This window comes from Oncorhynchus nerka, linkage group LG8 (genome assembly GCF_034236695.1).
Source record: "Oncorhynchus nerka isolate Pitt River linkage group LG8, Oner_Uvic_2.0, whole genome shotgun sequence".
Lineage (NCBI taxonomy): Eukaryota > Metazoa > Chordata > Actinopteri > Salmoniformes > Salmonidae > Oncorhynchus > Oncorhynchus nerka.
The window spans coordinates 21,920,986-21,938,940 of record NC_088403.1 but is presented as its reverse complement, the minus strand read 5'-3'; the positions used below and the strand labels follow the sequence as shown (position 1 = coordinate 21,938,940).

The window sequence follows — 17,955 nt, the reverse complement described above, 5'->3', positions numbered from 1 at the left end:
TGGATAAACGAGGAAGAGTTGGTCTTGTTCTCTCATCATTAAAACTAGAACGGTATTGTGAGCACAGACAGTGATTCGGCTAAAGTTTCTCCCTCCCTCCTTTTATCTGCTCAAATGAGCCGGCCTGTCAACCTAGCTCTCCCATTGGTCAGAGAAGGCATCCCTTTGTGACAGGATCCGAAATGAGGGAAGGTCCTTGTTAAGGTCCAGTGATTAACCAGTGGTCAGTTCCACCAGTTCACAGTACGGATCTGTTTGAGTCGTTATTGTCGTAAAGCAACATGTTTTGGCATGAGAGTCTTACTGGTGTGGCATAGTCAAGGCTTCCGTTCTGAAACATGTTTATTTTATTATAAAGTCCTTCAACAGTGTCTGAATATAGTTATTGTATAACCACTATTTTCCTTCCCCTTCATAGGACTGGGAGGTGGGGACAGTGAACTATTTTCCTTCCCCTTCAGAGGACTGGGAGGTGGGGACAGTGAACTATTTTCATTCCCCTTCATAGGACTGGGAGGTGGGGACAGTGAACTATTTTCCTTCCCCTTCAGAGGACTGGGAGGTGGGGACAGTGAACTATTTTCATTCCCCTTCAGAGGACTGGGAGGTGGGGACAGTGAACTATTTTCATTCCCCTTCATAGGACTGGGAGGTGGGGACAGTGAACTATTTTCATTCCCCTTCATAGGACTGGGAGGTGGGGACAGTGAACTATTTTCATTCCCCTTCATAGGACTGGGAGGTGGGGACAGTGAACTATTTTCATTCCCATTCATAGGACTGGGAGGTGGGGACAGTGAACTATTTTCATTCCCCTTCATAGGACTGGGAGGTGGGGACAGTGAACTATTTTCATTCCCCTTCATAGGACTGGGAGGTGGGGACAGTGAACTATTTTCATTCCCATTCATAGGACTGGGAGGTGGGGACAGTGAACTATTTTCATTCCCCTTCATAGGACTGGGAGGTGGGGACAGTGAACTATTTTCCTTCCCCTTCATAGGACTGGGAGGTGGGGACAGTGAACTATTGTTCCTGACTGTCTCTATAATCACAGTTTGCTGATGGTGTGTGTGGTCTCCTCTGGCACTTCAGAGAACTGGGAGGTGGGGACAGTGAACGATTGTTCCTGACTGTCTCTATAATCACAGTTTGCTGATGGTGTGTGTGGTCTCCTCTGGCACTTCAGAGAACTGGGAGGTGGGGACAGGGAACTATTGTTCCTGACTGTCTCTATAATCACAGTTTGCTGATGGTGTGTGTGGTCTCCTCTGGCACTTCAGAGAACTGGGAGGTGGGGACAGGGAACTATTGTTCCTGACTGTCTCTATAATCGCAGTTTGCTGATGGTGTGTGTGGTCTCCTCTGGCATTTCAGATGACTGGGAGGTGGGGACAGTGAATGACTGTTCCTGACTGTCTCTATAATCACAGTTTGCTGATGGTGTGTGTGGTCTCCTCTGGCATTGCAGTGGAGTTTAGAGGATCATGGTCGTAACCGCATCTGTCCCGGTTAAGCCTGTAATCAGAGCTGTTCCCCTGGACTGACGGGAACGTTAACGGGATTACTCCATCGATCAGCAAAAACACACACACACGTTGGCACTAACTCTCTTCAGAGTGAACAGACCACACACTCTCACAGTGCGGACAGACAGAGATACACATGAACGCAGGCACAGAGACACACACACACACGGACTCTAGACAAAGACTAGAGGCTCCGTCCCAAACCGTTTCATTTAAAGGAAGACTGTCAACACCGCAAGGCAAGTTAACCAGCTTGATCCCTCTGGCAATGTCCCAGCAAAAACACTGCAAACTGAAGAGACACCGAGAGAGAGAGTGAAAGAGAGAATAAAAGATGGAGTGAGACAGAAAGAGAGAGAGCGATGGGTTGCCACTTTGCCATCAGAGACAGAGATAGACAGAAGAAGGGATGAGAGAGAGAGAGAGGTGGGGAGGAGGAGGGAAGAGCGATAGAATGATATTGAGTGAAAGAGAGACTGATATTTTGCTGTTTATTATGATGATTATGTGTAACATAAATATTCCCCTTTGTGTCTCTACTGTGTCTTGGCATTGGCAATGTGACCTACTGGCTTATCATATCAGCAGAGCTTATTGAATTGGATTGAATGCAATTGAATATGGAGTTGGGAATCGAAGCAATAGAGGCAGAGTGAAAGAAGGCGTATATTGAGCTTGTAGGGTAGAGCCACTGTAGCAGTCACTCAGTCTCTATACGCAGACAATGAATTTCATTTAAATGCAAATGGGGGCATGGTGCAGTCAGGCACACGTACTGTACTGTAGAGAGAACACATACTGTAGAGAGAACACATACTGTAGAGAGAACACATATACTGTAGAGAGAACACATACTGTACATACTGTAGAGAGAACACATACTGTAGAGAACACATATACTGTAGAGAGAACACATACTGTAGAGAGAACACATACTGTAGAGAGAACACATACTGTAGAGAGAGAACACATACTGTAGAGAGAACACATACTGTAGAGAGAACACATACTGTAGAGAGAGAACACATACTGTAGAGAGAACACATACTGTAGAGAGAACACATACTGTAGAGAGAACACATATACTGTAGAGAGAGAACACATATACTGTAGAGAGAACACATATACTGTAGAGAGAACACATATACTGTAGAGAGAGAACACATATACTGTAGAGAGAGAACACATACTGTAGAGAGAACACATACTGTAGAGAGAACACATATACTGTAGAGAGAACACATATACTGTAGAGAGAACACATACTGTAGAGAGAACACATATACTGTAGAGAGAGAACACATACTGTAGAGAGAACACATATACTGTAGAGAGAACACATACTGTAGAGAGAACACATACTGTAGAGAGAACACATACTGTAGAGAGAACTCATACTGTAGAGAGAACTCATACTGTAGAGAGAACACATACTGTAGAGAGAACACATACTGTAGAGAGAACACATACTGTAGAGAGAGAACACATACTGTAGAGAGAACACATACTGTAGAGAGAACACATATACTGTAGAGAGAACACATATACTGTAGAGAGAGAACACATACTGTAGAGAGAACACATATACTGTAGAGAGAACACATATACTGTAGAGAGAACACATATACTGTAGAGAGAACACATACTGTAGAGAGAACACATATACTGTAGAGAGAACTCATACTGTAGAGAGAACACATATACTGTAGAGAGAACACATATACTGTAGAGAGAACACATACTGTAGAGAGAACACATACTGTAGAGAGAGAACTCATACTGTAGAGAGAACACATACTGTAGAGAGAACACATACTGTAGAGAGAACACATATACTGTAGAGAGAACTCATACTGTAGAGAGAACACATACTGTAGAGAGAACACATATACTGTAGAGAGAACACATATACTGTAGAGAGAACACATACTGTAGAGAGAACACATATACTGTAGAGAGAACTCATACTGTAGAGAGAACACATATACTGTAGAGAGAACACATATACTGTAGAGAGAACACATACTGTAGAGAGAACACATACTGTAGAGAGAGAACTCATACTGTAGAGAGAACACATACTGTAGAGAGTACTGTAGAGAGAACACATACTGTAGAGAGAACACATACTGTAGAGAGAACACATATACTGTAGAGAGAACACATACTGTAGAGAGAGAACTCATACTGTAGAGAGAACACATACTGTAGAGAGAGAACTCATACTGTAGAGAGAACACATACTGTAGAGAGAACACATATACTGTTGAGAGAACACATATACTGTAGAGAGAACACATACTGTAGAGAGAACACATATACTGTAGAGAGAACACATACTGTAGAGAGAACACATACTGTAGAGATAACACATACTGTAGAGAGAACACATATACTGTAGAGGGAACACATACTGTAGAGAGAACACTCATACTGTAGAGAGAACACATACTGTAGAGAGAACACATACTGTAGAGAGAACGCATACTGTAGAGAGAACGCATACTGTAGAGAGAACACATACTTTAGAGAGAACACATACTGTACATACTGTAGAGAGAACGCATACTGTACATACTGTAGAGAGAACACATACTGTAGAGAGAACACATACTGTACACACTGTAGAGAGAACACATACTGTACATACTGTAGAGAGAACACATACTGTAGAGAGAACACATACCGTACACACTGTAGAGAGAACACACACTGTACATACTGTGGAGAGAACACATACTGTAGAGAGAACACACATGTACTGTAGAGAGAACACACATGTACTGTAGAGAGAACACATACTGTACATACTGTAGAGAGAACGCATACTGTACATACTGTAGAGAGAACACATACTGTACATACTGTAGAGAGCACATACTGTAGAGAGAACACATACTGTACACACTGTAGAGAGAACACATACTGTAGAGAGAACACATACTGTACACACTGTAGAGAGAACACATACTGTACACACTGTAGAGAGAACACATACTGTACATACTGTAGAGAGAACACATACTGTAGAGAGAACACATACTGTACACACTGTAGAGAGAACACATACTGTACACACTGTAGAGAGAACACATACTGTACATACTGTAGAGAGAACACATACTGTAGAGAGAACACATACTGCACATACTGTAGAGAGAACACATACTGTACATACTGTGGAGAGAACACATTCTGTAGAGAGAACACATACTGTAGAGAGAACACACATGTACTGTAGAGAGAACACACATGTACTGTAGAGAGAATGCATACTGTACATACTGTAGAGAGAACACATACTGTACATACTGTAGAGAGAACACATACTGTAGAGAACACACACATACTGTAGAGAGAACACATACTCTACACACTGTAGAGAGAACACATACTGTACACACTGTAGAGAGAACACATACTGTACATACTGTAGAGAGAACACACACATACTGTAGAGAGAACATAAGATACTGGGGTGCAAAGGAGCAAGATAAATAAATAAATACAGTATGGGGATGAGGTAGATTGGATGGGCAATTTACCCATGAGCTATGTACAGGTCTAGTGATCTGTGAGCTGCTCTGACAGCTGGTGCTTAAAGCTAGTGAGGGAGATATGAGTCTCCAGCTTCAGTGATTTTTGCAGTTAGTTCCAGTCATTGGCAGCAGAGAACTGGAAGGAGAGGCGGCCAAAGGAGGAATTGGCTTTGGGGGTGACCAGTGAGATATACCTGCTGGAGCGCGTGCTAAGGGTGGGTGCTGCTATGGTGACCAGTGAGCTGAGATAAGGCAGGGCTTTACCTAGCAGAGGCTTGTAGATAACCTGTAGCCAGTGGGTTTGCCAACCAGTATGAAGCGAGGGCCAGCCAACAAGATCATACAGGTCACAGTGGTGGGTAGTATATGGGGCTTTGGTGACAAAACGGATGGCACTGTGATAGACTGCATCCAATTTGTTGAGTAGAGTGTTGGAAGCTAATTTGTAAATGACATCGTCAAAGTCGAAGATCGGTAGGGTGGTCAATTTTACGAGGGTATGTTTGGCAGCATGAGTGAAGGATGCTTTGTTGTAAAATAGGAAGCCAATTCTAGATTTAATTTTGGATTGGAGATGTTTAATGTGAGTCTGGAAGGAGAGTTTACAGTCTAACCAGACACCTAGGTATTTCTAGTTGTCTACATATTCTAAGTCAGAATCGTCCAGAGTAGTGATGCTGGACGGGCGGGCAGGTGCGGACAGCGATCGGTTGAAGAGCATGCATTTAGTTTTACTTGCATTTAAGAGCAGTTGGAGGCCACGGAAGGAGAGTTGTATGGCATTGAAGCTCTGGAGGTTAGTTAACACAGGGTCCAACGAAGGGCCAGAGGTATACAGAATGGTGTCGTCTGCGTAGAGGTGGATCAAAGAATCACCAGCAGCGAGAGCGACATCATTGATATATACAGAGAAGAGAGTTGGCCCGAGAATTGAACCCTGTGGCACCCCCATAGAGACTGCCAGAGGTCCGGACAACAGGCCCTCCGATTTGACATACTGAACTCTATCGGAGAAGTAGCTGGTGAACCAAGCGAGGCAATCATTTGAGAAACCAAGGCTGTTGAGTCTGCCATTAAGAATGTTGTGATTGACGCAGTCGAAAGCCTTAGCCAGGTCGATGAATATGGCTGCACAGTAATGTCTCTTATCGATGGTGGTTATGATATCGTTTAGGGCCTTGAGCATGGCTGAGGTGCACCCATGACCAGCTCTGAAACCAGATTGCATAGTGGAGAAGGTACGGTGAGATTCGAAATGGTCGGTAATCTGTTTGTTAACTTGGCTTTCAAAGACCTTAGAAATGCAGGGTAGAATAGATATAGGTCTGTAGCAGTTTGGGTTTAGAGTGTCTCCCCCTTTGAAGAGGGGGATGACCACGGCAGCTTTCTAATCTATGGGAATCTCAGACGATACGAAAGAGAGGTTGAACAGGCTAGGAATAGGGGTTGCAATAATTTCGGCAGATCATTTTAGAGAGGGTCCAGATTGTCTAGCCCGGCTGATTTGAAGGGGTCCAGATTTTTCAGCTCTTTCAGAACATCAGCTATCTGGATTTGGGTGAAGGAGAAGTGGGGAGGGTACGGCTGTTGACCGGGGTAGGGGTAGCTAGGTGGAAAGCATGGCCAGCTGTAGAAGAATGCTTACTGAATTTCTTAATTATAGTGGATTTATCTGTGGTGACAGTGTTTCCTAGCCTCAGTGCAGTAGGCAGCTGGGAGGAGGTGCTCTTATTCTCCATGGGACATTACAGTGTGCCAGAACTTTTTTGAGTTTGTACTACAGGATGCACATTTCTGTTTGAAAAAGCTAGCCTTAGCTTTCCTAACTGCGTGTGTGTATTGGTTCCTAACTTCCCTGAAAAGTTGCATTTCTAATGCAGAACGCCACAGGATGTTTTTGTGCTGGTCAAGGGCAGACAGGTCTGGAGTGAACCAAGGGATATATCTATTCCTAGTTCTACATTTTTTGAATGGAGCATGCTTATTTTAAATGGTGAGGAAGGCACTTTTAAAGAATAACCAGGCATCCTCTACTGACGGAATGAGGCCAATGTCATTCCAGGATACCCCGGCCATTTCAATTAGAAAGGCCTGTTCGCAGAAGTGTTTTAGGGAGCGTTTGACAGTGATGAGGGGTGGTTGTTTGACTGCAGACCCATTACGGTCGCTGAGATCTTGGTTGAAAACAGCAGAGGTGTGTTTGGAGGGTAAGTTAGTTAGGATGATATCTATGAGGGTGCCCTTGTTTACAGATTTGGGGTTGTACCTGGTAGGTTCAATGATCATTTCTGTGAGATTGAGGGCATCAAGCTTAGACTGTAGGATGGCCGGGGTGTTAAGCATGTCCCAGTTTAGGTCACCTAGCAGCACGAGCTCAGAAGATAGATGGGGGACAATCAATTCACATATGGTGTCCAGGGCACAGCTGGAGGCAGAGGGTGGTCTATTGCAAGCGGCAACGGTGAGAGACTTGTTTCTGGAAAGGTGAATTTTTAGAGGTAGAAGCTCGAATTGTATTGGTTGTCACGAACCGGCTCAAAGCCCGTAACAAAGGGAGACAACGTGGAGATAAGGAGTAGCAAAATATATATTTATTACTAAAGCAACTAAGTATAATATACAATGGTGTGTGTAATCAGTAATCAGTAGTGTAAGTGAGTGTTTTGCATGCATGAGAGAATGCAGGGTGTTGAAAGGTGACAACGCAAACAAACAAAAGGCCACCAAGAACCACAACACAATCTACAAAAGGTGTCTGCATGGAGAGAGTCTCCTCCATGAATGTGGAAGAGGTCTATTTATCCTGGGAGACACCTGGCCCAGGTGTTTCCCATGTAGCTGACGACCCTCTCAACTCCGCCCACCGGCATCCTAATAAGGAAACAAGAACAAAGACAGAATACGGCAGACAGAGTGGGAGGGTCGTCACATGGTACAGACCTGGATAGTAAGACAGAAATGGAAATGTCTGTGTTTTTGGTGGTTTTCCTAAGCCAGGATACAGACACGGCTAAGACATCCTGGTTGGCAGAGTGTGCTAAAGCAGTGAATAAAGCAAACTTAGGGAGGAGGCTTCTAATGTTAACATGCATGAAACCAAGGCTTTTACAGTTACAGAAGTCATCAAAAGAGAGCTCCTGGGGAGTAGGAGTGGAGCTAGGCACTGCAGGTCCTGGATTAACCTCTACATCACCAGAGGAGAAGAAGGATGAGGGTACGGCTGAAGGCTATAAGAACTGTCCGTCTAGCACGTTCGAAACAGAGAATAAAGGGAGTAGGATTCTGGGCACGATAGCATAGATTCAAGGCATGGACAGACAAAGGTAGGGTGGGAGGAGAGTACATTGGAGGTAGACCTAGGCATTGAGTAATGAAGAGAGAGATTTTTAAATTAAGTGATGTCATTGCAGATGTAGGAGGTGGAACAACATGGTTGGTTAAGGCATATAGAGCAGGGCTATAGGCTCTACAGTGAAATAAGACAGTAATCACTAAGCAGGACAGTAATGGACAAGGCATATTGATATTAGGGAGAGGCATGCGTAGCCAAGTGATCGTATGGGTCCAGTGAGTGGTTGGGTTGGCTGGGGACACGGTGATTCAGATAGTTAGCAGGTCGGGGCTAGAAAGATAGCAGTTAGCAGGCCGGGGCTAGCAAGCTAGCATAAGGGCCTTTTGAGGGACATCGCGATGGGGGAAATGTCTGTTTTTGCCTCCTCGTGCGATGACGTCGATAGACCAGTCGTGGAATTAGTAGAGTTCCAAGTAGCAGAGGGGTCCAAGTCCAATTGGCAAAATGGGTAGTGGTCCAAGAAACTGGCCGGTGGATCAGCTAACAGTCAAATATGCTATAGATAGCTAGCAGGCAGCGGTTAGCAGAATGGGCCTTCAGGGGACGTCGCGCCTGAGGGGCCTGTTGGGATCCTCGGGAAGATTATGTCGGTATTCCAGTCGTGAAGGATCGGCGGGGTTCCGTGCCCCGTACCGGCAGTAGAAGGGGTCCAGATATTGTAGCCGAGGAGCCCTAGCCGGGAGATGGGTCTAGCTTGGGCTAGCCACAGGCTAGTTGGTGCTTGCTCCGGGACGGAAACGATTAGCCAGGTGTAGTCAACCCAGGTTGTGGTTAGCTAGCTGCCATGATCCAGATGAAAGGGTTCAGAGTTTGCGATGGGAATCCGGGGATATAGAGAGAGAAATAGGTCCAGTATGCTCTGGTTTGAAACGCGTTTTACGAACTGGCGAGAGCTTTCCGAGCTAAAGGTTAGCTGACTGATAGCTGGTAGCTAGGTAGCTAGCTAGCTTCAGTTGAGGTATTCCAGTTCGGAGGTAAATAGAGAAATACTTTAGAAAAAAACAGATCCACACCACATTGGGTGAGGTGGGTTGCAGGAGAGTATTTTGAATTAAAATGAATGCGAAGAAAAATGTATAAAAAGATATATACATGGGACGAGACAAAGACAAAAAACGTCTGACTGCTACGCCATCTTGGATCATCACCACAACGTGGTGATTTTCATATGGCCAGGTGGCCATATTTATGAGATACAGTATCTATTCAATCAAATCCGCAATTTGGGTTTCCTGTATAGGAAAATACATGTTCTTCTTGTTTCTGGATTGGGAAATTAATAATTAGAGTTTATTTAGATTTCTCTTTTGGTTGCTCTTAAGTGTGTGTGGTAACAGATGCGGGCCAGTAATTGGTGAGTGAGGGCTGGAGAGGAAGGAATCAATAACGTGTGTGTGTGTGTGTGTGTGTGTGTGTGTGTGCGTGTGCGCGCGTGTGTGCGTGTTAGGTAGTGGAGGTAGCGTAGGGAGAGTCATTAGGCTCACTGCTAGGTCTCAGACTCACTATAATTACCAACTATCTAGCTGGAACACACACCTACATCCTCCCTCCTCTGTCCTCTTATCCACACACAGATCCTTCATTGATGCACATCACACCCGCACCTGCACTTACATCCACTGCCTTTTGGGAGAAGAGCTTACTGCCAAGACATTGTATGAGCCACACTCACACCCAAATCTAGGGTGTTGGAACCAGTCTTTTGGCAGCCCTTTAAACCCCCTGCAGAATGTGCCAGGAAGGACAAACCAAACTAAAAAGTGTGTGTGTGTGTGTTTCACTGCAAACCTAATTACCTTGTAACGGTGGACCAGGCTGGTGCCTTTATGTGATAATAATTCTAGTAATGATGTTACATATGGTCTGCTCTGTGTTTTTACCATTATGACTCATTGTTCCTTCTTTGAAAGCCTGGTTATTTCAATATATTAATGTTTAATAGAAACACTCATATGCTTTGCTTATTACAACCAGTGGAGGCTGGTGGGAGGAGCTATAGGAGGACGGGCTCAATGTAATGGCTGGAATGGAATCAATGGAACAGTATCAAACACATCAAATATATAGAAACCACATGTTTGACCCCGTTCCATTTATTCCATTCCAGCCATTATGATGAGCCTGTCCTCGTATAGCTCCTCCCACCAACCTCCTCTGATTACAACATTTGTTTTTACCTCAGGCATATGATACATATGATGTCACCATATCACCATTGTTATAAATGTGATGTTGTCAGTTTATTATCGTGGCCTGTATTATTCCAGAGTGCCTCACTACCAGTAGAGGTAGGATTTGAATCCAACACTCTCATAACTGGGTTTTACTTCAGTGGAGGCTTATTACATGCTTAGTTCACGTTGATTCCATGTTAAATACATGTTGATAATTGTGTTCTAACAGTTGTGCTGATAGTAGAGGTCGACCGATTATGATTTTTCAATACCGATACCGATTATTGGAGGACAAAAAAAAGCAAATACCGATTTAAAAAAAAGTATATATATATATATATATATATATATATATATATTTGTAATAATGACAATTACAACAATACTGAATGAACACTTATTTTAACTTAATATAATACATCCATCAATAAAATCAATTTAGCCTCAAATAAATAATGAAACATGTTCAATTTGGTTTAAATAATGCAAAAACAAAGTGTTGGAGAAGAAAGTAAAAGTGCAATATGTGTCATGTAAGAAAGCTAACGTTTAAGTTCCTTGCTCAGAACATGAGAACATATGAAAGCTGGTGGTTCTTTTTAACATGAGTCTTCAATATTCCCAGGTAATATGTTTTAGGCTGTAGTTATTATAGGAATTATAGGCCTATTTCTCTCTATACGATTTGTATTTCTTATACCTTTGACTATTGGATGTTCTTATAGGCACTTTAGTATTGCCAGTGTAACAGTATAGCTTCCGTCCCTCTCCTCGCTCCTACCTGGGCTCTAACCAGGAACACATCGACAACAGCCACCCTCGAAGCATCGTTACCCATCGCTCCACAAAAGCCGCGGCCCTTGCAGAGCAAGGGGAACAACTACTTCAAGTCTCAGAGCGAGTGAGTTGATAGGCTTGAAGTCATAAACAGCGCAATGCTTTGAAGCATTGTGAAGAGCTGCTGGCAAAACGCACGAAAGTGCTGTTTGAATGAATGCTTACAAGCCTGCTGGTCTCTACCATCACTCAGTCAGACTGCTCTATCAAATCATAGACTTAATTATAACATAATAACACACAGAAATACGAGCCTTAGGTCATTAATATGGTCAAATCCGGAAACTATCTCTCGAAAACAAAACATGTATTCTTTCAGTGAAATACGGAACCGTTCCGTATTTTATCTAACGGGTGGCATCCATAAGTCTAAATATTCCTGTTACATTGCACAATCTTCAATGTTATGTCATAATTACGTAAAATTCTGGCAAATTAGTTCGCAACAAGCCAGGCGACCCAAACTGTTGCATATACCCTGACTCTGCGTGCAATGAACGCAAGAAAAGTGACACAATTTCACCTGGTTAATATTGCCTGCTAACCTGGATTTCTTTTAGCTAAATATGCAGGTTTAAAAATATATACTTCTGTGTATTGATTTTAAGAAAGGCATTGATGTTTATGGTTAGGTACAGTCGTGCAACAATTGTGCTTTTTCACAAATGCACTTTTGTTGAATAATCCCCCGTTTGGAGAAGTTGGCTGTCTTTGTTACACAGTTCACAACGAGCCAGGCGGACCAAACTGCTGCATATACCCTGACTCTGTTGCAAGAGAAGTGACACCATTTTTCCAAGTTAAAAGAAATTCATGTTAGCATCGATGGAGCAACGACAGTCCTTTTTCGCGAATGCCACTGCATCGATTATATCATATATATATAATATCATCAACCATATGTAGTTAACTAGTGATTATGATTGATTGATTTTTATAAGATAAGTTTCATGCTAGCTAGCAACTTACCTTGGCTTCTTACTGCATTCGCGTAACAAGCAGGCTCCTCGTGGAGTGCAATGTAATCAGGCGGTTAGAGCGTTGGACTAGTTAACCGTAAGGTTGCAAGATTGAATCCCCGAGCTGACAAGGTAAAAATCTGCCGTTCTGCCCCTGAACAAGGCAGTTAACCCACCATTCCTAGGCCGTCATTGTAAATAAGAATTGGTTCTTAACTGATTTGCCTAGTTAAATAAAGGTGTAAAAATCGGGCAAATTGGTGTCCAAAAATACAGATTACCGATTGTTATGAAAACTTGAAATCGGCCCTAATTAATCGGCCATTCCGATTAATCGGTCAACCTCTAGTTGATAGGTTGTTGACCTGTGTCTCTCTTCCTCCCTAGGTGTTGAAGGTCAGTCTGATAGGACATAGGAAGAGAATTCTGGCCTCGCTGGGAGACAGGCTTCACCAAGACCCTCCACAGAAACCCCCACGGGCCATCTCCCTACGGGTCAGTGTGTTTATGTGTGTGTGTGTTTGTGTGTGTGTGTGTCCTCTCTCTCTCTTCCCTCCCAGATGGTAGTAGTCCTAGAGACTGCAGAGAGGTTCAGTGAGCTTAGGGGAAATATCTCCACTGCTGTTGTTAGCCTTCACAAGTCTCCCGGCAGACACAAAATGGATGCCGCCAGGACCACAATAGACCGCTGTTTCCCCTCTCCCTGCCGGTCCTGGATACTAATTACAAGATGCTGGATTCCATTCCCCAGTGCATATGGGTCTAATGTTCAACTTACAAAGGCCCGGGAAATGCTTCACCTCCTGGGACTCAATTTGATCCGGCAGCCAGGAAGTGGCTGCTGCTCTGCAGCCTCTCAAGGCCCAGATGCCTGCTTTCATTCCATTTAACAAATCGGTCCAGACAGAGGTGCTGGGCAGTGTCTCCACTGCAAATCTAGTCTGCTGTCCAGAGCCAGGCTAGCAAACAGAGAGGAGGCTGAAGGTTTATTCAGCATAGCATATTATCATGTTCCAAAAGCATTCCACTAGATACCACTTAGAATGCATGCTCAACACAGTAGCTTCATTTTAAGAGGTATGCTAGTGAAAATAATGATGTAACAGGTAAGCAAGGCAATCACTATGTAGTGGAATCATTATACCATTATTGTCTCGCCCTAATTTGCCCCCCCCCCCCCCCCCCACCTGGAGGCATGTCCACGATGGGAGTAGCCAGTAGTGGCAGTCTTGACATTTGACCTCTCCTTTTCTAGATACAGCCTATCATGGAGCATCAAAAGCATCACATGGCACACTTCACCACAATTTAATAACCCCTTACCTCTGTCCAACCATCCTCCCAGGAGCCCGGTGGCTGCAACACCCCTCCCCAGATCCTTCCGGGCCAGGCTGCGTACACCACAGCGGGTGTCCCAGGGGGCTCGTTGGACGTGCAGCACCTCATCATGCAGGCGGACGCACGGCGCCGCCAGCGCTCCAACGACAACTACTTAGAGGAGATGCCTCGCTCCAAACTGGAGCGGCAGATGGCCCAAGTCAGCATGGTGAGAGGGGGGGGGGGGGGGGGAGAGGGGGAGGAAGGGAGGGAGGGAGGGAAGGGAAGATAGGGAGAGGAATAGACAGCAGCCTCTCACAATTATTTTCCTGTGCGTCCCTATTTGACCTCTCTACCAAACTACGAAAGCGTCCTCTCGGATGGTCGGGGGGCAGAACGCTGTTATAAATCATTTGTACACTGCAAATTGACCGCAAGAATCCCAAACAGATATATTAGATAAAAATAGAATAATTTCAAACCTTGGTTACTTTGGGATAAGATCACATATGCCTCTATTTATACGTGGAAACTACTGGGGCGGCAGGGTAGCCTAGTGGTTAGAGCATTGGACTTGTAACCGGAAGGTTGCAAGTTCAAACCCCCGAGCTGACAAGGTACAAATCTGTCGTTCTGCCCCTGAACAGGCAGTTAACCCACCCCCAGGCCGTCATTGAAAATAAGAATTTGTTCTTAACTGACTTGCCTGGTAAAATAAAGGTAAAATAAATTTAAAAAATACTTGGGAACAAATTAAAATCACTTTGAGCTAATTTGTTTTATGTACAACAACAATTATTTAAAAAAATACATATATATATATATATATATATTTGGCCCTCGGACTGCCTATTGGGGAATCCTGCCCTACACCGTACCATAACTGCTCTACCATCCTGTATTAGCATGCTATTTAACTTACATACAGTGCATTCTGGAAGGATTTAGACCCCTTCACTTTTTCCACATTTTGTTACATTACAGCCTCATTCTAAAATTGATTAAATAACCATTTTTCCTCATCACTTTACACACAATACCCCATAATGACAAAGCGAAAACAGGTTTTTAATAATGTTTGATAATGTATTTATTTATTCAATTAAAAAACAAATACCTTATTTACATAATTATTCAGACCCTTTGCTATGAGACTCGAAATTGAGCTCAGGTGCACCCTGTTTCCATTGATCATCCTTGAGATGTTTCTACAACTTGATTGGAGTCCACCTGTGGTAAATTCAATTGATTGGACATGATTTGGAAAGGCACACACCTGTCTATTTAAGGTCCCACAGTTGACATGTCAGAGCAAAAACCAAGCCATGAGGTCGAAGGAATTGTCCGTAGAGCTCTGAGACAGGATTGTGTCGAAGCACAGATCTGGGGAAGGGTACCAAAACATTTCTGCAGCATTGATGGTCCGCAAGAACACAGGGGCCTCCATCATTCTTAAATAGAAGAAGTTTGGAACCACCAAGACTCTTCCTAGAGCTGGCCACTCGGCCAAACTGAGCAATCGGGGGAGAAGGGCCTTGGTCAGGGAGGTGACCAAGAACGCGATGATGACTGAGCTACAGAGTTCCTCTGTGAAGATGGGAGAACCTTCCAGAAGGACAACCATCTCTGCAGCACTCCACCAATCAGGCCTTTAAGGTAGAGTGGCCAGATGGAAGCCACTCTTCAGTAAAAGGCACATGACACCCCGCTTGGAGTTTACCAAAAGGCACTTAAAGACTCTCAGACCATGAGAAACAAGCTTCTCTGGTCTGATGAAACCAAGATCGAACTCTTTGGCCTGACTGCCAAGTGTCACGTCTGGAGGAAACCTGGCACATTCCCTACGGTGAAGCTTGGTGATGGCAGCATCGCACTGTGTGTATGTTTTTCAGAGGCAGGGATTGGGAGACTAGTCAGGATCGAGGCAAAGATGAACAGAGCAAAGTACAGAGAGATTCTTGATGAAAACCTGCACCAGAGCGCTCAGGACCTCAGACTGGGGTGAAGGTTCACCTTCCAACAGGACAACGACCCTAAGCACACAGCCAAGACAACGCAGGAGTGGCTTCGGGACAAGTCTCTGAATGAACTTGAGTGGCCCAGCCAGAGCCTGGACTTGAACCCGATCGAACATCTCTGGAGAGACCTGAAAATAGCTGTGCAGTGTCGCTCCCCATCCAACCTGATAGAGCTTGAGAGGATCTGCAGAGAAGAATGGGAGAAACTCCCCAAATACAGGTGTGCCAAGCTTGTAGCGTCATACCCAAGAAGACTTGAGGCTGTAATCGCTGCCAAGGTGCTTCAACAAAGTACAAAAGGTCTGAATGCTTATGTAAATGTGATATTTACGTTTTTATTTTTAATACACGTGCAAACATTTCTAAAAACCTGTTTTTGCTTTCTCATTATGGGGTACTGTGTGTAGATTGATATGGAGAAAAAAACAATGTAATAATTTTTAGAATAAGGCTGTAACGTAACAAAATGTGGAAAGACGAGGGGTCGTCTGAATACCTTCCGAATGTACTGAATATTAGCATGCATGGTACAGTATGGTAACCTCTACCAAAATCCATGATCCTCCTATTGAACCTCTCCACCAACCTATGAAAGCACGGTCGACGAGTCAGAGGCATCTGGGAGAGCAGCTTCTCTTAAGCGTTCCTTTGATCTACCCCGATTAGGGTCCATCCGGAGTGTGTGTGAGAGTGTGTGTGATTCACAGAGCTTGTCGCACCAGACACACTCTTGTGTTTATAAACGACTGACTCCTTGAAGTGCGTTTGTGTCACGACTCACAACATTGGCCTCTTTAGAGCAGCACTCAGGTGAGTGCAGTGAGTCAGCAAGGTCGTGTGGAGGAGATCATTATGGATACTTCTCTATTCCTCTCGCTCTCACATACTCTCTCTGTTTTACTTTCCACTCTTTCCTTCATCTCTCCCTTTCTCCCCCTTTTCCCTCCACATTGCCTCTCCGCCCATTGCCACTGAGGCAGTCCGAGATCATGCCCTGCTCCCTCCCCATTACTACTGAGGCAGTCAGAGATCATGCCCTGCTCCCTCCCCATTACTACTGAGGCAGTCAGAGATCATGCCCTGCTCCCTCCCCATTACTACTGAGGCAGTACAGAGATCATGCCCTGCTCCCTCCCCATTGCTACTGAGGCAGTCAGAGATCATGCCCTACCCCCCCGCATTACTAATGAGGCAGTCAGAGATCATGCCCCACTCCCCCCATTGCTACTGAGGCAGTCAGAGATCATGCCTTGCCCACTCCCCATTTCCACTGAGGCAGTCAGAGATCATGACCTACTCCCCCCATTGCTACTGAGGCAGTCAGAGATCATGCCCTGTGCCCCCCATTTCTACTGAGGCAGTCAGAGATCATGCCCTGCTCCCTCCCCATTACTACTGAGGCAGTACAGAGATCATGCCCTGCTCCCTCCCCATTGCTACTGAGGCAGTCAGAGATCATGCCCTACCCCCCCGCATTACTAATGAGGCAGTCAGAGATCATGCCCCACTCCCCCATTGCTACTGAGGCAGTCAGAGATCATGCCCCACTCCCCCATTGCTACTAAGGCAGTCAGAGATCATGCCCCACTCCCTCTCATTGCCACTGAAGCAGTCAGAGATTCTGCCCCCCCATGCCTTCCCCAATTCTACTGAGGCAGTCAGAGATCATGCCCTGCTCCCTCCCCATTGCTACTGAGGCAGTCAGAGATCATGCCCTACTCCCCCATTACTACTGAGGCAGTCAGAGATCATGCCCTGCTCCCTCCCCATTACTACTGAGGCAGTCGCAATCAGAGATCATGCCCTACTCCCCCCATTACTACTGAGGCAGTCAGAGATCATGCCCTACTCCCCCCATTACTACTGAGGCAGTCAGAGATCATGCCCTGCTCCCTCCCCATTACTACTGAGGCAGTACAGAGATCATGCCCTGCTCCCTCCCCATTGCTACTGAGGCAGTCAGAGATCATCCCCTACCCCCCCCGCATTACTAATGAGGCAGTCAGAGATCATGCCCCACTCCCCCCATTGCTACTGAGGCAGTCAGAGATCATGCCCCACTCCCCCAATTGCTACTAAGGCAGTCAGAGATCATGCCCCACTCCCTCTCATTGCCACTGAGGCAGTCAGAGATTCTCCACCCCCCCATGCCTTCCCCATTTCTACTGAGGCAGTCAGAGATCATGCCCTGCTCCCTCCCCATTGCTACTGAGGCAGTCAGAGATCATGC

General features: G+C 45.0%; 1 protein-coding gene across 4 annotated transcripts in view; it reads left to right on the top strand.

Annotated features, from left to right (window-relative positions):
• LOC115123057 (ankyrin repeat and sterile alpha motif domain-containing protein 1B-like) overlaps nucleotides 1–17,955 on the top strand; it is a 288,347-nt gene that overhangs the window by 244,347 nt on the left and 26,045 nt on the right. For all 4 annotated transcript variants that reach the window (XM_065021514.1, XM_065021512.1, XM_065021513.1 and 1 more), the window contains 2 exons: nucleotides 12,778–12,885; nucleotides 13,736–13,936. In XM_065021514.1, the coding sequence (XP_064877586.1) occupies nucleotides 12,778–12,885; nucleotides 13,736–13,936 (309 nt within the window). The remainder of the gene's footprint in view (nucleotides 1–12,777; nucleotides 12,886–13,735; nucleotides 13,937–17,955) is intronic.